Source organism: Habropoda laboriosa, unplaced genomic scaffold, assembly GCF_001263275.1.
Source record: "Habropoda laboriosa isolate 0110345459 unplaced genomic scaffold, ASM126327v1 scaffold34, whole genome shotgun sequence".
NCBI classification, from domain to species: Eukaryota; Metazoa; Arthropoda; class Insecta; order Hymenoptera; family Apidae; genus Habropoda; species Habropoda laboriosa.
In genome coordinates this window covers 1206530-1227842 of record NW_017100142.1, presented here as the reverse complement: position 1 = coordinate 1227842, position 21313 = coordinate 1206530, and the positions used below count along the sequence as shown (strand labels likewise).

Genomic DNA, 21313 nt, shown 5'->3' with positions numbered 1-21313 from the left:
CAACAAAAGTAAGAATCGAAGGGCACGCGTTCAACGTGTCTTCTTTATATGCCAAGCATTCGCTCGCAGCAGGAACGTATGTATGTATATATTCGTAGAAGGTAGTTTACAAACGTTACAACTTTATTTCTCACGACAATAAAGTAGACAATAGAAAATCACAATCGTGGCCACCACACGAACATAGTTCAGTGTCTACGATTAACTACTATAATACTGCGACAACAACGATTCGTCCAATCCGAATAACTTGATCTTTCACCAAACTCTCGAATGTAGTCGCGCGTTTCACGTTCCAACTTGTTCCGCAGTGTTCGCTGTTAGTTCTCTGTGGCTTCCAGTGTATCGATCGAAAGAATCGAGTCTTGCTTCAACAATCACCTTACGAGCATAAAAAAGTGACGGGTTCAAATTTTAAGTGTATGTAAAAAAGTTCCATTTTTCTTCTCTTCTCGTCTCGTCTCGTCTCGTCTCTTCTCTTTCGTTTCGACAACATTCCTCGCACTTTGTGCCACTTTGACTTACAATTCTACGTGCTTCGTGAAATCTTCCGAATCTTCGAGTATATCTAAAACAAAGAGAGTAACAGTAAAAAGAAACAAACGGAAATGTAGATATATCGTAGTAATCGACCATATATTGTACCGTTCTCTTCTTTCTCCATTTGTCTATTCTCGTTCTCTAGCTTCAATTGCAACATTTTTATTTCTTCGTCGTATCCAACCCATTCCGGTAAAATACGTACGGCAGCTTGTAACTTGGCTTCTTTAGTCATCGGGTTGTTACACTACGATAGAACAACGAAATATGGTTGAATCAGAATCGTTCAAGTTTCCCATTGCTAATCTATCATGCCAATCGGTAAACTATACTAACTAAATCTATAGTTTTAGCGTATTTCTTGGATGTATCGTCGCACCAAGTTTCGCACCACAACCATTCTTGCGGCAACGTTTTAATACCCACTTGGTGAATCATGTTATTAGGGAGATCCTGGAATGTAACGCTATTTGTAACGATCGTACGTTAGTTTCTTATATGATTTTAATATCTCTATCGTACGAACTTGGTCGAGATTGGCTAAACTGTTGGGATCTTGGCTCAGTGCTTGATACTGTCCCCGCAATCTATCTCCAGCTGCGATGCGTCGGAATCGTTTCAAGTCCACCACGTACAGAGCACTGATGTGATACGCGCGTCCTTGTAAGTGATTTCGCCAGTAGCCTTGCTTCCAAAACCTGAATCCATCCATTTCTGTTCTACTGTCACAGAACGGAGTGTACGCATACGGTGCACCGCCGAGATCCATGGTCGCTAATTCTTTTAAATCCGCCCTCACAACCTGACAACAACGTCGCGTTACAAATAAGTAATAACAAAATCCCTCTATAACAACAACAACAACAACAAGAGAAAGGAGGAGAAGAAGAAGAAGAAGAAGAAGAAGAAGAAGAAGAAGAAGAAGAAGAAGAAGAAGAAGAAGAAGAAGAAGAAGAAGAAGAAGAAGAAGAAGAAGAAGAAGAAGAAGAAGAAGAAGAAGAAGAAGAAGAGAAAGGAGGAGAAGGAGAAGCTAATGTAATAGATCGCTCACAATTCTTATACCTGATCAGCATCGACGAATATTATTTTTTTAACGTTTAACGGAAACAATACGTCCAAAAATAGTATTTTGTAGCCCCATATGGTTCTCTGCTTCTCGGTTTGTTGATGAAGCCAACGAGGCCACTTGTATTGGACGAGTTCGTATTCGAAACCGTACTCCTTTGCCATGTGCGGCAAGAAATCCTAGCGAAAGGTTCATTTTGTTTGTTAGTTACCGCGCTACATTTGTTAACTCCATTCCACGCATATAATCGCTTACTTTTAACGTCGGCGAAAGATAGTTTTTCAGGAACCAAAATTTCACGGGACTTTTAGTTTGCTTTATGACGCTCAACATCATAATTTTCAGAAATCTCTCGTACAAGTGACCAGAGGCTAGGGAGAAGATGTTTAACTTTTCGTCCTGATCGTCGCTATCGTCCGTTGCCGTAAATGTCCTAATTTCGAGGAGAGAAACAAGATTAAGAGGCAGAAGTAGGAAATAAAGTGTTGTTCTTTTTTGAAAATTACTTCTACGACAGACAACGTCCGTTTCAACTACAGGACAGTCGTTAAAATATTTATTTCTACGCGTTATGGCGAGTATGCGTTATGCGATGATATTTAAATGTGGTTGTGGAAAGCTTACCAAAATTTGGAAAAGCTAAAAAAAAAAGAGAATAAATAGAAATTAAAGTTAGAGGATAACCGAACGACGTGCTAAAAGTATTGCATATTTTTACTTAGCGCCAACGAGTTTGAAGCGAGTCTAAATCGAGATGGTCGATACGCGATCGACTGAAAGGGGAGAACAACACAAGTTTTACGTACCTAGAGATTGAGTTCCATAAGCCGGAACTTTTATCGTCTTCCGATAAAAGATCCATTCCAACTTTGTCCGGTTTCTTCGAGACTTTCACTTTCAGCACGTGACTTCTTAGCGAACTTATTACAACTTTTACGTCGTTGCCGTTTTGTAAAACGTCTTGGCCACTGATGGTTGTGAAATCGTAGATTTCTGCCGATCGTCCCTGTCGGAGACGCAACACCCATTCCCCTGGGTTTGCTTTAAGTTGAAAATATCCCAAGTTTGCCATTACTATAGTATCCACCATTAACGGTTGCTTTTCCGTCCCCAACGTAATTTGTAGACCACGCGGAGGATTTCCCATTACTGCTTCGAAACAATGACCCTCCAGTAGTAAATGCTCCAATTCGAATTCACTGTAACGACCAGTGATAAATATACCATTTATATTTATAGACATTTTTCTCTTGCACGGTGCACTTACCTGTGTACTCCAATTGCTACATTGTCCAATTTGATGTTATCTAAATCGTAAACGCTCCTAACCACTTCTACCAACCAATTTTCTGGCGCATGAATATACTGTGTCAAGAGAGATGAAGTCGGCAATTTCGTAAATTTTGCTATGGCTCCGTTGATACCTCCGTCGGAGGAGAATTGTAAGTGGGGTTCAAATACGTAACGATAAAAGCTGAAATAATCCAAATGAAATTAATAAGCAAAATTAATAACTGTGTGTGTGTGTGTGTGTGAAATGGAAATTGGAATACCTTTTCAACGGCATATCGCTATTCTTGTCCAAACAATTTAAAAACACTGTAATGTAACAGTTTAAAGACCGTTGAAGTGTCTTTAATATTGGACCTAATTTTTGAGCACCGCGAGATACCGGATCGACGATAGCGACTAAATTGAACGCCACTTGATCGGGATTCGCTGCTGGAACCTTTATGACGCTAAATATTTTCAGAAGCAAAACATAAAACGATGCGTACATATTTACTCGTCCGTCTTTCTATTCTCACTTGCACATACTTACCTATAGTCTTCACCGTGGAAAGGAACATGGAATCGACTTCGAGTTTGAGGGTGCGATGCTAATAACGATGTAATCTTCATCAGCATGTCATCTGTGATTTCGTTCCTTTCTGAGAAAAACAAAGTAAACAAAAGGAAACAATCGTTGAAATAATTTCACGGTCTCCCTACTATATAATTATCGATGCTTTAAATTATACATATTTTCATCGTTCGTTTAGCTTTCGTACCGTACTCATCGTCCTCGTTCTCCAATAACTGGCCCTTTATTAATTTCTTAAACAACTTGTCGTCGTAAGTACTTTGACTGAATCTTTCCAATAGCGAAAAATCCTCGCTTGTAAATTCTTCACCGACATCTAAAGGACCGATTAGTCGTCCGTTACACACGATCGCTCTTGTTCCTTTTTCCAGGTTCAGTACCATCTTAACGTATCGACGATGCACAGTCAACTCATCCGTTTGTTTTTTCAATTCTTCCCTTACATCCTCCTCCTAATTTTATAATTAATTTATCAATCAAAACGATCATTATTGTTTTTCAACACTCGCTAACTTTCAAAAAGGAGTAGTCACCTCTATGTCAAATGTACCGCTCACGATATCGCTGACAACGTCTTCCTTAATCATGTTACGAATAAAACGCATAGCCTTTTCTATCGGAAGGCCATTTAGTGCAGCCAGTACTATTTGATTAATGTCAACCGTATTATCAACATCGTTTGTGTCAAGAAGCGGATTAACAATTACGGTAATTCTGACGTCTCCGTTCGATTCCTGTATCACATGGTCGCAATATTTTCATTTCCCTTTGGTCTATAATTACATGAGTAAGTAAGAAAGTGAGTGAGGTAATTATACTTACCATGTGGTCCAGTGCTTCGCGCAGTAACTGTCTACCTGTTGAGTCGTTTAAATCTGTCACAACCCAAAAGGTGTACAAATGGTGTACGCTTGTACGACGTGGTACATACATATAACGCATTTTGTTCATTAACCAAGTCGATAAATCTTGAGGGCTCCATTTGCTGTAATCTTCGTCGCTGGGTACAGTTCCGATTAAGTTCAGCCATGTGTGCTTTTCTGGTTTTAATATTCTCTCGTTTAAGCTACCACATGAAACCAGAGAAATATAAATGGGTGGAAGTGAAATTGGAAATATCGTCTATTTGAAAGTTTCGTACCGAGGCATAACGTTCGGCTGATTCATGATATAATCTACCACGTCGTCTCCTTGGGTTAATTCTCCTCGGTAAACTGCTTTTTGCAATGTATGCGCTTGTGACATAATTGTAGATAGGACAACTTCTTCGAACGAATCGGCGTTTAACTGATCGGAAGGTAAAGGTACTCCGTTGAGTAAAGCTTGGGGAAATTTCTTGAAACCTGACCGCTTTACAAAGTCGCTGGCTAAATGACGCCCTACATCGTATTCAGATTCTTCGCCGAGGATATAATTTATGTTAGCAGACGAATCTTGCGCTCTTACAGCTCTTTTTACGTCCTCTACATCTACTCCCTCTGGTCCGATATAATTTCCCAGCTAAAACAGAACGCACCGCGTATTGGCAAGTTTAGTTAATTACATAGAAATCATGGATATACACGCGGAATGATTGAATACCGTAAAGTCTTACGTCTATTAGAAATTGTAATGCATGTTCCGATCCTTTAGCTTCCGCAAAGTAATGATACACGTTATTAACAGCGACGCTAGCGTCGGTCAAGCCAGTTGTAGAAGTATCGTAGTTCGTTACAAAGACGAAACCTACACGTAGTGGTGCGGTATGTAAATATAGAGATTGTGCTAAAGTTATCAAAGATGTAGATTCTGCGCTTAAAGGATCGACAATTAGTACCTGTCGAAGTAGGTACACAATTTTTAAATAAGCTTGCGCCTTTTCATTATTCCATTCATTCTAATTACTTTAAATGATTTACAAACCAGATTGTACAAATTTTTTCGAATATCTCTAAGCATTCCAGGAAAAATTGGTCTTAATAGTTCCGTTATCGACGATGGCCATCTCTCGTAAGCCGAATCCTGTTCGATATCGTTTACCCAAATTATAGCCGAATCCCGAATGTCTATTGCGAATTCTTGTTTATCCATATTAGTGGATAAATCCAAAGCCAACAATGTGCTCATCTCTTTGTTACTAAATCCTATAATGGAAAAGTCCATTAACACGAGAATATCTTCCTTTCCACGTCTAATGTGTTATCTGCTAGTATATAGCACATTGTCTTACCGATCTTACGAAGGGATTCCATTACTCTTAATTCGCTTCTTAATGATTCCAAAAGACTGAGCGCATCTACTGCTTCCAAATCGAAAAACAGTCCATTTATGAAAAGTGCAGTATCCGTAGCTTGTATATTTAAGCTCGTAGAAAACATTGCTTGATTCAGTTTCATTTCTTTCTTCATTTCGACATTTACTTTTGTTCTAATTAAAGATTTTGCCTTCGAACCAATTAAAAATCATCATTTATTAGAGCAAATCAAACGATCGGGATAACCTTGCTGAAATCATAAAAACGTATGTACCTGCATCGGAAAATTTTGCGAAATATCCGTTAGAACGTTAATCGCTTCGCTCGTAGGAGAATTCATTATTCTCTCAGCTGCTTGATGACTTAATTCTTGAAATTGCCACACCTTTAAAGCACCAATTTCATGACTAGTTTCAAGCATGTGAGTTTGTAATTTATCCAACTCTGTCTGTTTATCAGGATATAAATTTCTAAAATGATTAAACTATATTATGAAATGTACTAAATATATACTAAATTAAACATATACACTTTGAATTAAGCAGCGTATTTCATATTTTTGCAAAGGGTGCATTAAGAATATAATCACTTTACTTTAAAGTCATAAAATTAATTCCATCTACTTCCTCCGTGCTGTCATTAGCAGTTTCCGAGTCTTTGTCTGCGTTATCTTTGATATCTGAATCGTCTGTTGCTTTATATTCTGTAGACTTCATTTGTAGTTCTGCACCATACCCTGACAAACGTACATTTCTGTCTACTCTATCCTGCATATACCATAGGAAATAATGTTAAATGTTTGTTATTAATGCTATGTTAAATGTAACTTACAATGTACCTTTAAATAATGCCGCAAGATGTAAGTGATTCCATTGGTTTCTGCAAGAGCTTTTAATTTTTCGTGAAAATCTGAGAATTTTGGTGTTCCAACTTGACCATATAGTATAATAATTTTTTCCGACTGTTGAGAAGCATGATAACGATGATCTACACTATAGGTATCTGGTATTAACCAAGTTTCCTGTAAAATAAACGATTAGATATACATATTTTACAGCAAAAAGTTTATGCACTATTCACCTGACTGGCTAGCTCTTCCAATTCTTCCAAAGAACAAGTAAATCTTCCACCAACATCTGCTACATTATAACAATCAAGTATAGAAATATTCTTATTTTCTGCCATTTGAGTAAACATCTCAACTCGTGCTGAATAAATGCGTAAAGATAATCCTAACTTTAATAATGCTACTTCTGATGATGACAAATATTTCTTGGTAAATGCAATAACAGCATTGTAGTTATCTTTTTCTGTGGCTACGGAAAATAAAGAAATATGAAATTATATTACTCACAATTTAACAATGGTAAATTAGCTAAAAATTACCATTTCTCATATCATAATTGGCAAAGGTATCTATGAATTTCCAAAAGTAACTTGGATTTTCGTCGTTTAAATATTCTGCAGCTTCCAAAGCTAAAGGTGTTTCTTTCCATTTTGCATCTATTTGAGTTGTCACATATTTATTTACTCTCTTATCTGCTTCAAGATGTATTGCACATAGTAGTAAAAAATAAAGAGGTACAATCAACCGCATCTGTAAATTATATCAAAATTATCGATAATGTTTAATGCAAAAATATAAATGTAAAAGATTCGATCTAGTTCCCAGAAATATGCCCCCGAAAAAAAACTGCTGCGTGTTAATAGCTTTAAAGTATCGAAACGTTAAATATTGTATTCCGATTTGCTACATGACGATCGTAGATCAAAATTCACCGTTGCAATTGTAATCTTCGATTATCACTATTTCAGAATAATTAAAGAATTATACAATTCGTTTTTCATAATAACGTTAAACTGTCGAATAAAGTAAAAGACAATGGAATCAGCGAATATGAATAAAAATAATGGTCACAGTATAGTTATGGATTTTTCTGATAATGTAATACGTGGAAAAAATTTGTACTTTTTTTTTATGAAATTTGCATACCTTTAAATTTATAATAAAACTCATATTATAAAAGAAGAATGGAGTAACGATGATAGCCAATCCATGCAGAACACGTGCCGGTAAATATCGTACGGTGGAAGAATTCGACACGTCTATAATACGTAGTATGCGATTAAATACTGTACGTGGAAGCACTCATTTACGAATTTTACAAATTACTCGACCGACCTGTTAGATCGCCAGATATCGAATATAAGCAACGTATTCCTTTTTACAAGAATGGCGTATATTTTTGATAATTTATTTTTGTTTATGAATTTAATATAGTATTTTCAATGTGCTTTCGATAGAACCTAATAAAATTTCCTAGAACTTTTTCTGAAACCTAGAAAAAATTTATTCATTATTTATAATGATTTTACGCTTTATTCGAATTGTGCAAGAATAAGTAAACGACAATACATATGTTTCGGCTATGCCGTGCTATTTTAATCGTATCGTAATGAAAAATAATACGTACTATACAAGGCAGTCAAACGTTGTTGATACTTACGAAGCAGCGTCTTAGAAGTGATTTAACCCTTTTACCGTTAATCGCATTTGGAAAGAATAGAACCGTTGCATCATGACTATAATAGATTATGTACAAACTTTATCCGATAATCCTTACTTTGGAGCTGGTTTTGGGCTTTTTGGGTTAGGTGCTGGAGCAGCTTTGTTACGGAAAGGAATGCAAGCTGGAATGATATTTTTTAGGTATTATTTATAGATAAATTGTACTTGATGTTTCACTTTCATATTTGCACATATGACATTTAACTTTCTGCAAATACAGGCGACACTATATGATCACCTTAGAAGTTCCATGTCGAGATAAAAGCTACCAATGGGTTCTACAATGGATTACGAATAAGGGTGCGAAGGAAACGCAACACCTTTCTGTCGAAACAAGCTTTGAGCAAAAAGAAACAGGTCACATAAAAACTAGATATGATTTTATACCAAGTATTGGAACACATTTCATTAGGTTAGAAATAACTGTACTTATCGCTCCAATATGTCATCTGACATTGACAAGTATGAGATTCATATGTAATAATTTGAAGGAAATGGATTAGAATGTAAATGCAAGTGATATCCTTCTTATTTAAATTAATAGATATAAAGGGAATTGGATAAAGGTGGAACGAACCAGGGAACAACAAACTTTGGATATACAAATGGGTATACCATGGGAAACTGTACAACTTACAGCTCTTGGAAGGGATAAGAGTATATATTTTAATATTTTAGAAGAGGGTAAGAGAGCAGTTAACTAGGCTAGTATTATAGAATGATGAACAAATGCAAGGAGAATACGCACACACACACACATGTGTATATATATATATATATATTTACAGCTAGGCAAATGGCTTTAAAGGAGTTTGAGGGCAAAACAATAATGTATACCGCGATGGGAAGTGAATGGCGGCAATTTGGACATGCTAGAAAACGAAGACCGCTGGACTCTGTTGTCTTAGACACAGGTGTTGCGGAAAGAATAGTAAATGATTGTTGTGAATTTATAAAAAATCCTTCGTGGTATAGCGATCGCGGTACGTAAATGATATTGTGAAGGGAACAGCTGTTTGCAAAATAATAAAGACGTTTGTTAATTACGTAGGAATTCCATACCGTCGAGGATATTTACTGTACGGCCCTCCGGGTTGCGGTAAATCGTCTTTCATTACTGCGTTGGCTGGTGAATTGGAACGGGGTATTTGTGTTTTAAATCTGTCAGAGCGAGGCTTAACAGATGATAGACTAAATCACTTATTAGCGGTAGCTCCTCAACAAACTATTATACTTTTGGAAGATATCGATGCCGCGTTTGCTAGTCGAGAAGAAAGTAAAGAAAGTAGGTGGTTTCAATATTCGAAGCAACGATGTGGAATTGCTTGGGCACAGCATTAATCTAATCTCTTAAATTAAGATACTATTTATTTCTGTGCGCTTCGTTTCAGTGAAAGCTGCATATGATGGATTAAACAGAGTTACGTTCAGTGGTTTATTAAATTGTTTGGACGGTGTTGCTTCTACCGAAGCAAGAATTCTGTTCATGACGACCAACTATCTAGAAAGACTAGATCCCGCGTTAGTTAGGCCGGGTAGGGTAGATGTAAAGGAGTACATAGGTATGCGTATATAGCATTCGACGAGTTGCTAGAATGTTTCGCAGTAATCGAATTTAATCAACGAACGATATGTTCTGTTTTAGGCTGGTGCAGCGCGAAACAAGTGGAACAAATGTTTTTGAGATTTTACAAAAATATCGACGGCAGGTCAGGTGAACTTGCCAAGGAATTTACAAAAATTGTGATATCACAAAAAAGGAACGTTAGCCCGGCACAAATTCAAGGATTTTTTATGTTTCACAAAAACAATCCTGCAGACGTACTGAAAAATGTTTCATATATATGGGACGTTACGTGATAAGTAGTGCTGTTAGGTATTAAATATGAATAATGTAGAACCGTTAATTCCAATGTACGGAAAAGATACGAATAGATATAGTGGTAAAGTCAAGATATTCATACGAAGTATTTAAGAATTGTGTAATCAGTTGGCTTTTTTAACTCCCCAAACACTTTGTTAACGTGTAGGTTTAAAAATAATACAATACAATAGAAATTTTCTATTTTTACAGTCGTTTATTTCGCATATTTTATTGCTACATTGTGAATGACGATTCAAAGACAAAATACATCATAGCAAAATAAACATTGTATACTTTTTCTTTTATTTTTATCAATAGATTTGTTCGGTTACGTAATTTTATATGCGTATACCGTTATATATTTACACAATATTAACGTGTTCTGTCACGTTAATACCAATTGGTTTAACCAATTTCATTTGAAATAAAGATTTTTTTAAATCAATATAATGCTATTAGTAAAAATACATTATAAATGATACTTTTCAATCATTTCTTTAGAATTTTGATTTAGTAGAAAAACTTTTCCATCGTTTTGTTAATGTAATTGCATTTGTTAAGTCCATAAATAGTACACGTTCAATGTACGAGACAAGGATGAAAAAAATAATGATATCTTTTGCAACAAGTTCCATGGGATGTCGAGTATTCGATCATCAGTGATCGGATTATCACGCCTAATGAGATAGAGCATGCAATTACGGGGATATATTAAAATCAATTGTAATTGATGAAAGTGTATCTACTCCCACACAATTGGCATATATCATTATTCACTTACTTGGTTCTAAATTTTTTGTCAGGCTTTTATTGTTGTTTCGAGCAATGTTAAAAATATCAAAATACTTTCACGTAAACGGCATAATCTTTAAATCACCGCTACGCTCCTACTGTAATCGGTATAAACGTAAAGCTAATAGTTTTAATTGCTGAAACAGACGTCGGTACGGTGCGATAGAAAATATAAAAATTTTGAATATCGAAACGATATAATACATAGGTATATATCGTAAGAGTGACTTGGTATTTTACAATTGATCTATACTCATGTACTCGGTGCTTAGAAACTCCAAATGTATGGCTCATAATTTAATGGGTCTGGTTGATCCATATGTCCTGCGTGACTATTACTTCCAACCATACACGATGGATAGGCAACTCCGGTATTTCCTTGTCCCGACACGGGTGCTACAATAGCTGGTGCTAATCGACAATCGGGTCTTTGTTGTTGCATCATAGAACCCATTGGCTGTATCGATTGCGGTGCTGGCGGAGGAGCTGCTGGCGGAGGTGGATGCGATTGAGATTGAACAATCGTAGGAGTAGGTGCGGGAATATTATGAACAGGTTGTATTATACTAGAACCTGAAACATAGTTTGCCACTAAACAGTGGTTTAGAAAAGTATCGATTAATATTTTCTGCCAGGTGAAACGTGGTGCGCGATGTTAAGATATTGTTGGCAACTTACTTGTTCCAGGATTATGGAATGTTAAGGTCGTACTTTGTTCCGGTATCATGTTTGCCGGTGGTGGAACTATTTTCACCGAAGCGGATTCGGTTTTTCTTTTTCTGTTGGATAATCTTTTATGCGAATTGTTCAACGTTTGGTCGCGTTTCTTGTTATTCCCTGATTTTCTCTTTCTTTCACCAGGTAGTTTCGGTTTATTTGGTCGATTTCCACTGGGCTGCCAGAGATGTACAGTATGTACAGCATTTCCTTCTCTAAAATAATCGATCAATGATTGATATATATGTATATACATATGTAAAAGTATACGTGTGTAACAAAGAATATTTCTCTCTTTTGACTCTTTCTCCTTGAGTTAAAAAATGTTTGTTTGTTTGTTTACATACTAACCCCTGTTTTTTTCCAAGCTTCCAACTATGTATACCAGCTTTATGAAGCCTTTCCCTGATCGTATCTACGCTACACTTTAATCCTAGGGCAGGCGCAACGTGTTTAGCTGCAGTTAATGGTTGCTGAGTAGCCATAGCAACGATAGCTTCGTCTTGCTCTTTAGTGGTGATTCGCCGGCGACCCTTTCTTTCCTTAGTCTGTACGTTGCCTTCTTTGTGCCAACGTTCTAACCATCTTTTAACGGTACGTTCCTATTTAATAACGAGCATTGCGTATACGGCCATCCTCAAGATGGTTTTAATTATGTGAATCCATCAAGACGAACATGTTTCTTCTTACCGATCTGTCGATTGCAAGTGCGATAGATAACGTTGATAAACCGGCTTCAGACATGCCGATCATACGATTTCGAATTTCAACGCTGGTTTCCAATGTCCCTTTTGCTTTCCCGCCTTTTTTTTTCTTTCTCTGCGATCCACTTTTCGCGTTACCTTGTTTCGATGTATCTTTACTCTGATTAGATTCTACGCTAGAAGACTGATTATTATCTTGAGAACCACAAGTATTAGAATTATCGGAAGTTAAATTCGAATTGGATTGCGGACTAGCTAATTGAGGGTGTAAATGATCATGATGATGATGCTGGTGCTGGTGCTGGTGAACTTCTACTTGAAGTTGGCCTTGTTGCTGATCAAGATTATGAGTTTGATCCACAATGGTTTGTTGTACTTGTTGTATATGGTGTTGCGGTTGCTCTTGTTGAACGTGTAATTCTTGAAGTTGCTGAGACGAAGCTGCTTGTTCATGAGGTATCGGATTTGGTTGACCCTAAGATTTGAGAAAATTCTAACATATGGAAGAAAGGTTTACAGAAAGGAATGCAAGTTGTACAAACCTGTGGATAATGATGACTCGGTTGTACTAAATCTAAGGGCCAACTCTGAGAAATGTTTAATCCAGGATGATGATAGATAGGTTGCGTTTGCTGAACTAAACTTAGAGCATTGCCAAACTCTGTTTGATTTTGCTGCAAAGGTTGAGCAGTTGCTTGTACTTGACCAGCTTGAGACTGGGAAGGATTTTGTTGGGAGTATATAAACTCGTGCTGTTCATTGGTAGGTTTAACACTTTCTACCGGTGCACCATCTCCGACGTATATATCTTTGGCTCTAATTTTTCTGGGTGGATTTTTCTTTTTGATTATTGCAGTATTCTTTTCGCTCTTATTGGACTCTTTGGAAGACTTTTTTTTCCCTAACTGCGTTCCAGTGGGTCTCCATACAGGTTGCTGAATGGCAGCACCATCAGTATCGCTGTGGATGAAGAGGCAGAATGTGGGGAATAGGAATAAAATAGTTGGTTGCTGTTAGCACTAGCGTTAATAACGCGTTGCTCGAAAACTAACCCGAGCGGAATTCTTTGCATGTACTTTCGCGAAGGACTCCAATTATGAATGCCAGCCTTGTGAAGCCTTTCTCGTATAGTATCGACGGAGCAAGTTAGCCCTAAGGCAGGAAGTACAGCTTTTGCCGCGGTTATCGGTGTCTGTGTAGCCAGTCGTACAATTGCTTCATCTTGCTCGGATGTTGTGGCTCTTTTACGTCCGCATCGTTCTCGAGTTTCCACCGTGCCTTCTTTGTCAAATCTGTTTAACCATCTTTTCACGGTGCGTTGCTAAAAGAATAAAAGTCGCGTTAATCTAGTTTTTCGTGAATTGAAACATACTTACCGAGCAATTTACAGCGGCTGCGATTTCACGTAGACCTAAACCGGCTTCGTACATTCCAACCATTCGGTTCCTCAATTCCGGCGTCGTTTCGTGCACTCCCCTCGTTTTTCCCATTTTGTTCTTTAAACTGGTTGTTATGCCGTTTAACGACGAGAAAGAATCAGTGGAAAAGGAGTTGCATGAAATTTTAAATTTTACGCGTAAAGTGACGTAAGAGTAGAATGGATCACGTGACAATGGCAGTGCTCTATCAGAAAGTTTTTCAAAATTTTAATTAGGTTCTTACGATCGCAGTTTTCGTTTGTCGCGCGATTTTCGAATATCGAAGAACTTCCATCGAATCATCCTATTTTGCAATCGAAATCCCGCTACGAACGAGTTTCAAAAGGTATTGTTTCTTTCTCGCTTTTGGCATATCGTATCGTCGTATCGTACCGTACTAGAAACGGGACGAAATCTTGGCGTCGACGGAATGCAATTGGAACGTTCAACGAACTCGATTTCATTCGAAAAATTCACCTGGATAATTCTTCTTTGATTTCGACGGTTTGTTCGATGGCAGAGGGCATCGGCAACTTCTTATATTTTCACCCTCGATATACGTCGTACACCTCGTTTTAGGCGAAATACACTGACTCGAAAGAAACGCTGCAGTCAATACAACTTCGGCTGTACAGTCCGTTGAGATTCTTTTGACCTCGCTTTGTCTTTCGCGATTCGAAATTCGTTGAAGCATCGCTACGGAGTTTGTTGTTGTTTTGAAGAGAGTCGCGAAGATGGTTATTTAAGAGCGGAAACGTTTCTGGTTGGAAAACTGACACGAGACTGCGACAGTGTCGTCAATTTTAATTCAGTCAGACTGTACTGTGTCATCGACCGTACAGTCCGTTGAAATCGTTTTATTCTTGGATAATTGAACGAATTCGACTCGTTGGAGAGATTTCGAGGAAAAGGAATGGAATAGCGCATGGAACGTATTTTTCACAAGTTCAATCAAATAAGTAGACACGATGTTACAAATGGTACACGACGGTTGTTCTCGTCAATAATAAATCAGCTGACTATAGATCGGCGAACAGCGGGAAAAACATGAGACGACGAAAAGGTTATGTCAAATGAGAAAACTATTCGCGTAACGGCGCGACATTTCGTTGGTTATCGAGCGAGCGAACGGTTATCGTTCGAATTAGCTGGATCTGTGTCGAATTTTGTTTCTGTAGACGTAAACACGTGAATTAGAAGAAATGGGTTTCGGTCGCGTGTACGATGGTCAATAATTTTAAAGGACGACTGCACTCGAGACGACATTAGTCAGGGTTAGCTCGGGTATATTCGCCCACCTTCGCCGGAATTGTATTGACCCAGAAATTGCTGGCTTCGTTGGCTTACTTGTCGGGGGTCTCGCGCGCGTTAGATATTCGTATTTTGGCGGGAATATTTCATTGTTCCCTTGGGTTATTAGGCAGATGTTATCGTATAGGTAAGTACTTAGTTGGACATACTACATACAGTAGGTACATATAAAAGTAGGTAAAATGGAAGGAGTATTCGAAGGAGGGGCTATGTAGAGAGTTGTGGGAACGTGGATAGGCATAATTTTCGTTGGTTGGTAATTTGTAAATGAGGAATGAATAGGAACGAAACGAGGCGTTTAAATCGGCTGGGTGTGTAGGAGATAAGAGAAATTACGTAGGGTCAGTTCGTAAAACGGTAACATCCGCCAATCAAATCTGCGTTTATGCGAACACCCTGGCCTATATAGAATCGAAAGGTTCGTTCACCCATGACTGGTGACTGAAAAGATGTCTCTGGTTAATTACAGATTTGAACGTTGGTTTGATAGAATGATTTGAAAAATGCTGCATCACGTTACAATCGATTTGGGAATAGGGTGGATAGATTTTAGGCATAAAAGCTTCTCGATCGGGAGACGATGGTGTGTGTATAGAGGGAAAGTTCGCGGAGGATGGAAGGAAGGTGGCGACGACAGGCGCGATTCGGTGGTAAACGGGAGCGATACGCCGACGAGAGATCTGGTCCGTTTGGTGGTCGATCTGTCGAGTGCGTCGCACAAGTTCAGTCGCGCCCTCGCGCTCGCCGACATCACCGTCTTGGATTACCCTCGCATCAGACCCTGGAAAGCTTTGTGCTAAGCTGAAGTTGCGATCGATCGATCGATCGATCGTTGGCTCGCTCGCCCGTCCGCGAATCATGAGGAGCTCGGTATCGTTGGGCTTGTTGCTTCTCTGCTTGATTCGGCCAGCGGTCGTTCGTTGCGGGGTATGTAGTAACATTGTCTCTTCTGTCCTCTCTCATTTCTTGCATTCGAAGAAGACTACTAATTGGTAGAAAAAGAAACGCTCGCTCGCTCACTCGCGATCACCGATAGATAAGGATAAGGATAAGGATAAGTGCGGTGCGGTGCATGCGATCTATTAGTTGCACGTGATCCGATCCCATTCGATTCGATTCGATTCGATCTCGAATAAAAGGAAGATGTCCCGTAGACGCGACCGAGTTTCGTCTCCGACGAGATGATCGCGACCGCAGCCAGCGTGGTGAACGCTTGCCAGACGCAGACAGGAGTGGCGACAGGTAAAATCATTTTATAGAATGGCAAGGGTATACAGCTCGCGCACAGCCATCCCTCGATTCTTTTCTTTCTTCTGTTTCAGTGGATATAGAGGCGGTGAGGAACGGCACATGGCCCCAAACGCAGGAGTTGAAGGTAAATATGCGTGGCGGTTAGCATTGGAGAAAATAAACGCTGCTGCTTTCTTTGCTTCCCAGTGTTACATGTATTGTTTATGGGAACAATTCGGTCTAGTGGACGACAAGAGGGAACTCAGCTTAAGCGGCATGCTTACCTTCTTTCAAAGAATACCAGCGTACAGGGCGGAGGTTCTGAAAGCGATCAGCGAGTGCAAGGGGATCGGTAAATATTTCGGTATCTAGTGTATTTCATATTTTTTTCATTATATCGATCGATCGACCGTTTTCGAAATTCGTTCATAGTTGTCGCTCCATTTCTCCTCTATCCAGTTTCGATTACGCACGATCAATCGAGTAGTCGAGTCGCAACCATTTCACCCGCTCACCGATCTAACCATCCTTATTTCAGCTAAAGGCGACAACTGCGAGTACGCGTATACGTTCAATAAGTGTTACGCGTTTTCGTCTCCGCGGGTAAGTAGTAAGTTTATTCAGCGAATAAGAGGACCTTCGTTTTCAATCTTCAATTCTCCCTTTCCTCTTCCAGACTTACTATCTCTTTTAATCCAATTCCACGTGAATCGAAGGAGAAGAGGGGAACAATCCTCGAAGAAGAACTATACCCCCTTTTCCCTTTGCCATGTAATGGAATCGTACTTGTACGAGCGTAGACGTCTCTCTCTGTACGAGGCGTTAATAAAAGGAAACATTCGCCAAGCACTGATCGCGCTTACGTTTTACTTTCGTCTCACCGTTCCCTGCGCCTCGCCAATATTAATTCGCCAATTCAGGTCGCATGCTTGCTCCGAATGACATCCGGAACACACTTTTCTCACCTCCATTCTATATGTACAAAGAATTGCACGAGCGTAACCGTAACCTGCGCTTATTGCTTCTTATTCGGAAATGAACAATTCTACTTCTGTATGCAATTTAGACGTATTCGATACGAGCAACAGTTCGCGTAATCAACGTCCTTTCGAAAATCTCCAGTTATACCATATATTTACACTAAACTTTGTATTCCCGTCGCTCTTTAGTCGTTGCACGGTGTTATTAGAAAATTTGACCAATTATTACTTCCCACTCGGCGCGAGAAACGCATGCGTATAAATGTTACGAATTCGTAATAACGAGATCCAGTCGATCGTTGGAGATTTAAAGGGAAAGATGAGAGCCGCAGAACTTTGTCTAATTTCGACGTGCCTGTTAATGTTGCAACTTCTTCCCGTTTACGGAGGCTCGGTAAGTGCCCGAACGTTCTTTCCTCTTTCTCTCCTTAATCGATCGAAAATATTCTACGAACAAGGCCGATCCGGACGACTTTAGAAAAATGACAGCTGGCGTTAGGAAAAAGTGTATCGCGGAGACTAAAGCGACGTTGGGTAAGCAAATAAGTCTAACGGAACGTTCTATTGTGTCAAATAAGCTCAACGGTAATTTTCTTCTTCAGAGATGATCGAGGGTACGGAGTATGGAGAATTTCCCGATGACAATCGATTGAAATGTTACTTCAAATGCGCCCTCGAGAAGTTTAACATGGTATAAATTTGTGTATTCGCGAGTTTCGTTTGTCGTCGCGTCGCGTGCAGTAAGTAACGGGTTGTCGTTTTATTTGAAACAGATGGACAAGAATGGTAGGATAAACTACAATTTACTGAAAAAAATGATTCCGGATCCTTACAAAGAAATAGGCAACGACATGGTCGATAGTTGTAACGAAATTGGTAAGTGTTCCAACCACTTGCAACCACTTGACGAATAATCCTTTTCTCTCTCTTTTTTTCATTCTTTTAGACGCAACGGATAAATGCGAGAAGGCTTTTAACTTTATGAGATGCATGTTCAATGTGAATCCTATGGTAAATCCAATTCTCGATTAATCGAAGGGCTACGATAGTAGTCGCACAACATCGTTCCGTTTCACGAAAAATCGTTCTCTGTTTCTCTAGGCATTTATCGCTCCATGACCGCGATCAGACGTACGACGACGACGACGACGACGACGAAGAAGAATTTATCGTTCGATGAATTACAAAGCCAAGTTATGTTACACGCACCCGCAATAAAAGCATGATTATCCATGAAAGTGACGTGTTGGTTAGTAACGTATCTATATGAATCTATCTACGAACGCTACGAATGCCCCGAAAGCCGTTCGTTCATTTATGCCGGCGTGAATCGTTAGGTACAATGATGAAATATATCCGCTAAATCGCTCCTCTATGTATATTTATACATACATATGTACAGTACTTAACGCGTAGCGTGAACACGGTGGGTAATAGACAGGATTAAAAAATTGGTCACGGTGGTTACATCTTGCGCGGCTTGATTTTTCTCTTGTTAATGTTCATTATTTGCTCGACTATGATGTCGTCCGCTCTTGGATCGATCGGAACAGCTTGTGTCGGAGTTCTCGTGTTCGGTACCGGTTTCGACCACCTTTCGACCAATGCGTTCAACCACAGCCACAGTCTTTCGCGATTGAAGAACGCGACGGTAACGAGCATGATGAAAGGTAACGCGACTACGGACGTTTGGTTCATGTCGCTCTGGTCAACCTTTCGTTCCGCGTTGAACGTCAGTTTCACGTACTTGAACGAGGAATTCGCTTCGAAGTAAAACGGAGCGGTTTTATACTTGTGCAACGTATGGGACAGAGAAGACTCCAATTGCACAGAGTATTTTCTCCCGTCCGCCTGCAACGGAGGCAGATGCACGAGGAAGCCAGCGTTGTACGCGCTACCACCGACCTTGTTCAGCTGCGGAGCCTCTAATTTCGCCGTATGTAACGGAGACACGGGCGTGTCTTCTCTGCAAAGTTTCACCTTTAATGTACGATAGTGTTCCGGTTGCGCGGACACCACGTGTACGGAAACGTCGGTGCGAGATATCGGATGAAACGCAACCAATCGAAGACCTCGAATGTCCGTCGAAGTCTGCACCGATGTAGAGACAGGACTAGTACGCTGGATGTGCGAATTAACTTCGGCATTCGGTTTCAGCCGGAAAGCATAAGTGCACTGTGTACGAAAAACGTAACGAACGACCAGTTAGGAACGGATAAACGATAAACGATAAATCGATCGAAATTTACGCTTACCGTCGGTTGAAGCCCTCTGATTCGAAAGCTACCGTTCTCTTCGGTGGTGGCCTCCTCCTGAAGATTGTCGCAATCTCCTTGTCCTTGAACTTCAACCAGTAATCCAGCTTCCGGTTCGCCGTTTAGGGACGTGACAGAACCGTACGCGCTGAACGCCACCCTCTTCCCGAAAAGACTTACTTTTACTGTCGCACCTTCCACAACTTTGATCATTTTCGACGGAGGATCGAAACGGTACTCCTTCATCATTGGTCTCAAATAATATTCGCCAGGTGACAGAGAGTTGAAGATTAATTTTCCATCTTCGCCGGTTATGCTGTTCTTTCGATAACTTTGCCCACCGGACAAAGACAATAGGACACCCTGGCATTATTACGAATAAACAAAATTATTCCCATAAAACTACTTCCTTCTCCTTTTTATGATTCGTGTTAGAGTGTAAAACGCACTTGCAACGAAATGTTGTCGGCTTGATCGGACACCTGTACGATAATTTCGGCCAATTTGTGAGCGGAAAATACACCGTCGGCGTCAGGTCCTGTGATTACGAATCCCTCCTTTTCCGCAGTCACGCTGATTCGTCGAGGAATCAAGAGATTAAACGTATATTTGTATATGCACAGGAAACGGATGAAAAAGAAGAGGGAAATGAGCGTATACCTGTACTTTATTTTGCCGTCCAAAGGACCGATAGCGTACGTTCCATCGTTTTCCGTCACCAGCGTGTGTATCGGTGAAGATTTATCCTTGCCAAATATTTCCACGGTAACTCCCTTCAACGGCGGATTAATTCTACCAGCGATGATCTACACGCGACAATTTTTAGTTTCGTCACCCGCCAAACATGTTTCAACATGATTCATTACCTTTCCTAAATCACCATCGAACGTAGCGATATCGTCCTGGCAATCGTTCACGCCCAGCACCTTCAACGATGCCGGGCTAAATAGGAGAATGTCCGATAACGGTGTAATAGTATAGACGTTATCCGTCTTCGCTTCGAACTCGAATTCGTACTTGTACGAGGATTTCTGTTGCTTCCACTTTAACGGTCCGAGCCTACGTGATTGAGATAAGAACATTAACAACGTAATCAGAGATACGAAAGAAGTAACGAATAGCGTACGTCTTTGTATTTATCGCTGTAGAATCTCCCGCTGCATTTTCGATCTTCACTTTAATTCCGTCTGACACGGAACGGGATACAATGTATCCTTTGTGTCTGTGTTCCGTCGAATGTAACAGAACAGGATTAAGAGTACTGGTATCCCATGTGTAAGACGATTTTTCGTAAACGTGACAACTTCTAGGGGCAAAAGTGTACATTCCAGGTTCAGATACGCAATGTTTAGTGCTCCCTTTGTTCAAAGCCAATGCTAATTTCTTCGATTCGTTTACTTTCGAATATTCGACCATGGTGTCGTGGGAAGATATGAAAGTAACGGAGAAACCAGTCTGTTCGAACGGCGGTAATTCGGATCGTTCCGAAGTTACTGAAATTCTGTAACTGGGATTTGCCCAGCAAAAGATATCATTGTCTATTAGGACCTCGTACTGACCGGGCAACACGTCCGTGAATTGGTACTGACCATCTGCGCGATGAAAAACAACTTCACAGGATACACGGTAGCATCGAGCGAATAGATTAAAAGATAGGACACTGCGATAATAAGAACGTGTTCGAATCTCTATCACCTTTTTCGTGATTTTGTTTTCCCTTCTATACCGATAGTCCTGCTTGTTTGAACGCGTGCTCATTATTGCAGAATT

The 21313-nt window shown here is 39.7% G+C and overlaps 6 protein-coding genes across 6 annotated transcripts in view; 3 read left to right on the top strand and 3 right to left on the bottom strand.

Moving 5' to 3' along the window:
• Positions 1-286: 286 nt before the first annotated feature.
• On the bottom strand, positions 287-7735 carry LOC108572810 (UDP-glucose:glycoprotein glucosyltransferase). The gene is made up of 24 exons (XM_017935122.1): positions 7697-7735; positions 7090-7300; positions 6784-7019; positions 6542-6724; positions 6298-6470; positions 5978-6173; positions 5680-5893; positions 5373-5593; positions 5065-5286; positions 4612-4970; positions 4293-4536; positions 4004-4204; positions 3658-3922; positions 3429-3537; positions 3160-3345; positions 2874-3080; positions 2413-2805; positions 2231-2245; positions 1862-2039; positions 1603-1785; positions 1067-1342; positions 877-993; positions 646-787; positions 287-568 (listed from the first exon to the last, which is right to left on the bottom strand). Exons 1-24 carry the CDS (start codon positions 7718-7720, stop codon positions 522-524), a joined length of 4602 nt encoding a protein of 1533 aa, XP_017790611.1. The 5' UTR covers positions 7721-7735; the 3' UTR covers positions 287-521.
• A 489-nt stretch (positions 7736-8224) lies between these two features.
• On the top strand, positions 8225-10132 carry LOC108572817 (mitochondrial chaperone BCS1). The gene is made up of 7 exons (XM_017935136.1): positions 8225-8413; positions 8493-8684; positions 8817-8956; positions 9061-9255; positions 9324-9557; positions 9664-9834; positions 9918-10132. The coding sequence occupies exons 1-7, from the start codon at positions 8283-8285 to the stop codon at positions 10130-10132; spliced, it is 1278 nt and encodes a 425-aa protein (XP_017790625.1). The 5' UTR covers positions 8225-8282.
• Positions 10133-11195: 1063 nt separating this feature from the next.
• LOC108572016 lies at positions 11196-14087 on the bottom strand. Its single transcript, XM_017934199.1, has 8 exons — positions 14012-14087; positions 13726-13852; positions 13402-13670; positions 12892-13309; positions 12336-12824; positions 11997-12247; positions 11607-11860; positions 11196-11519 (listed from the first exon to the last, which is right to left on the bottom strand). Exons 1-8 carry the CDS (start codon positions 14068-14070, stop codon positions 11197-11199), a joined length of 2190 nt encoding a protein of 729 aa, XP_017789688.1. The 5' UTR covers positions 14071-14087; the 3' UTR covers position 11196.
• A 1777-nt stretch (positions 14088-15864) lies between these two features.
• Positions 15865-17065, top strand: LOC108572027 (general odorant-binding protein 69a-like). The gene is made up of 6 exons (XM_017934211.1): positions 15865-16005; positions 16233-16320; positions 16401-16453; positions 16516-16660; positions 16847-16911; positions 16985-17065. The coding sequence occupies exons 1-6, from the start codon at positions 15937-15939 to the stop codon at positions 17000-17002; spliced, it is 438 nt and encodes a 145-aa protein (XP_017789700.1). The 5' UTR covers positions 15865-15936; the 3' UTR covers positions 17003-17065.
• A 403-nt stretch (positions 17066-17468) lies between these two features.
• LOC108571970 (general odorant-binding protein 99b-like) lies at positions 17469-18520 on the top strand. The gene is made up of 6 exons (XM_017934140.1): positions 17469-17682; positions 17747-17822; positions 17891-17979; positions 18062-18164; positions 18235-18299; positions 18390-18520. Exons 1-6 carry the CDS (start codon positions 17551-17553, stop codon positions 18405-18407), a joined length of 483 nt encoding a protein of 160 aa, XP_017789629.1. The 5' UTR covers positions 17469-17550; the 3' UTR covers positions 18408-18520.
• A 55-nt stretch (positions 18521-18575) lies between these two features.
• Positions 18576-21313, bottom strand: part of LOC108571961 (nodal modulator 3) — a 5052-nt gene continuing 2314 nt past the window's right edge. Inside the window, exons 8-13 of the mRNA XM_017934128.1 lie at positions 20670-21135; positions 20410-20602; positions 20204-20349; positions 19993-20116; positions 19544-19906; positions 18576-19463 (exon numbers count right to left, since the gene is read on the bottom strand). Of these exons, the coding sequence (XP_017789617.1) occupies positions 18753-19463; positions 19544-19906; positions 19993-20116; positions 20204-20349; positions 20410-20602; positions 20670-21135 (2003 nt within the window). The 3' untranslated portion in view covers positions 18576-18752. The remainder of the gene's footprint in view (positions 19464-19543; positions 19907-19992; positions 20117-20203; positions 20350-20409; positions 20603-20669; positions 21136-21313) is intronic.

What these genes read in the sequence shown, in the direction of transcription:
- LOC108572810 (XM_017935122.1), bottom strand. Translation starts at nt 7,720, where the DNA reads ATGAGTTTTATTATAAATTTAAAG. An exon ending in TGGAAGAGCTAGCCAGTCAG is followed by an intron (nt 6,725 to 6,783) that starts GTGAATAGTGCA and finishes TTTATTTTACAG; the next exon opens with GAAACTTGGTTAATACCAGA. An exon ending in ATCTTTCGCCGACGTTAAAA is followed by an intron (nt 1,786 to 1,861) that starts GTAAGCGATTAT and finishes ACCTTTCGCTAG; the next exon opens with GATTTCTTGCCGCACATGGC.
- LOC108572817 (XM_017935136.1), top strand. Translation starts at nt 8,283, where the DNA reads ATGACTATAATAGATTATGTACAAACTTTATCCGATAATCCTTACTTT. An exon ending in ATTGGAACACATTTCATTAG is followed by an intron (nt 8,685 to 8,816) that starts GTTAGAAATAAC and finishes TTAAATTAATAG; the next exon opens with ATATAAAGGGAATTGGATAA. An exon ending in AGATGTAAAGGAGTACATAG is followed by an intron (nt 9,835 to 9,917) that starts GTATGCGTATAT and finishes GTTCTGTTTTAG; the next exon opens with GCTGGTGCAGCGCGAAACAA.
- LOC108572016 (XM_017934199.1), bottom strand. Translation starts at nt 14,070, where the DNA reads ATGATTCGATGGAAGTTCTTCGATATTCGAAAATCGCGCGACAAACGA. An exon ending in CGAGTCATCATTATCCACAG is followed by an intron (nt 12,825 to 12,891) that starts GTTTGTACAACT and finishes CTCAAATCTTAG; the next exon opens with GGTCAACCAAATCCGATACC. An exon ending in CACTTGCAATCGACAGATCG is followed by an intron (nt 12,248 to 12,335) that starts GTAAGAAGAAAC and finishes GTTATTAAATAG; the next exon opens with GAACGTACCGTTAAAAGATG.
- LOC108572027 (XM_017934211.1), top strand. Translation starts at nt 15,937, where the DNA reads ATGAGGAGCTCGGTATCGTTGGGCTTGTTGCTTCTCTGCTTGATTCGG. An exon ending in CAGCGGTCGTTCGTTGCGGG is followed by an intron (nt 16,006 to 16,232) that starts GTATGTAGTAAC and finishes GATGTCCCGTAG; the next exon opens with ACGCGACCGAGTTTCGTCTC. An exon ending in CAGCGAGTGCAAGGGGATCG is followed by an intron (nt 16,661 to 16,846) that starts GTAAATATTTCG and finishes TCCTTATTTCAG; the next exon opens with CTAAAGGCGACAACTGCGAG.
- LOC108571970 (XM_017934140.1), top strand. Translation starts at nt 17,551, where the DNA reads ATGTTACGAATTCGTAATAACGAGATCCAGTCGATCGTTGGAGATTTA. An exon ending in GGAGACTAAAGCGACGTTGG is followed by an intron (nt 17,823 to 17,890) that starts GTAAGCAAATAA and finishes TTTCTTCTTCAG; the next exon opens with AGATGATCGAGGGTACGGAG. An exon ending in CGATAGTTGTAACGAAATTG is followed by an intron (nt 18,165 to 18,234) that starts GTAAGTGTTCCA and finishes TCATTCTTTTAG; the next exon opens with ACGCAACGGATAAATGCGAG.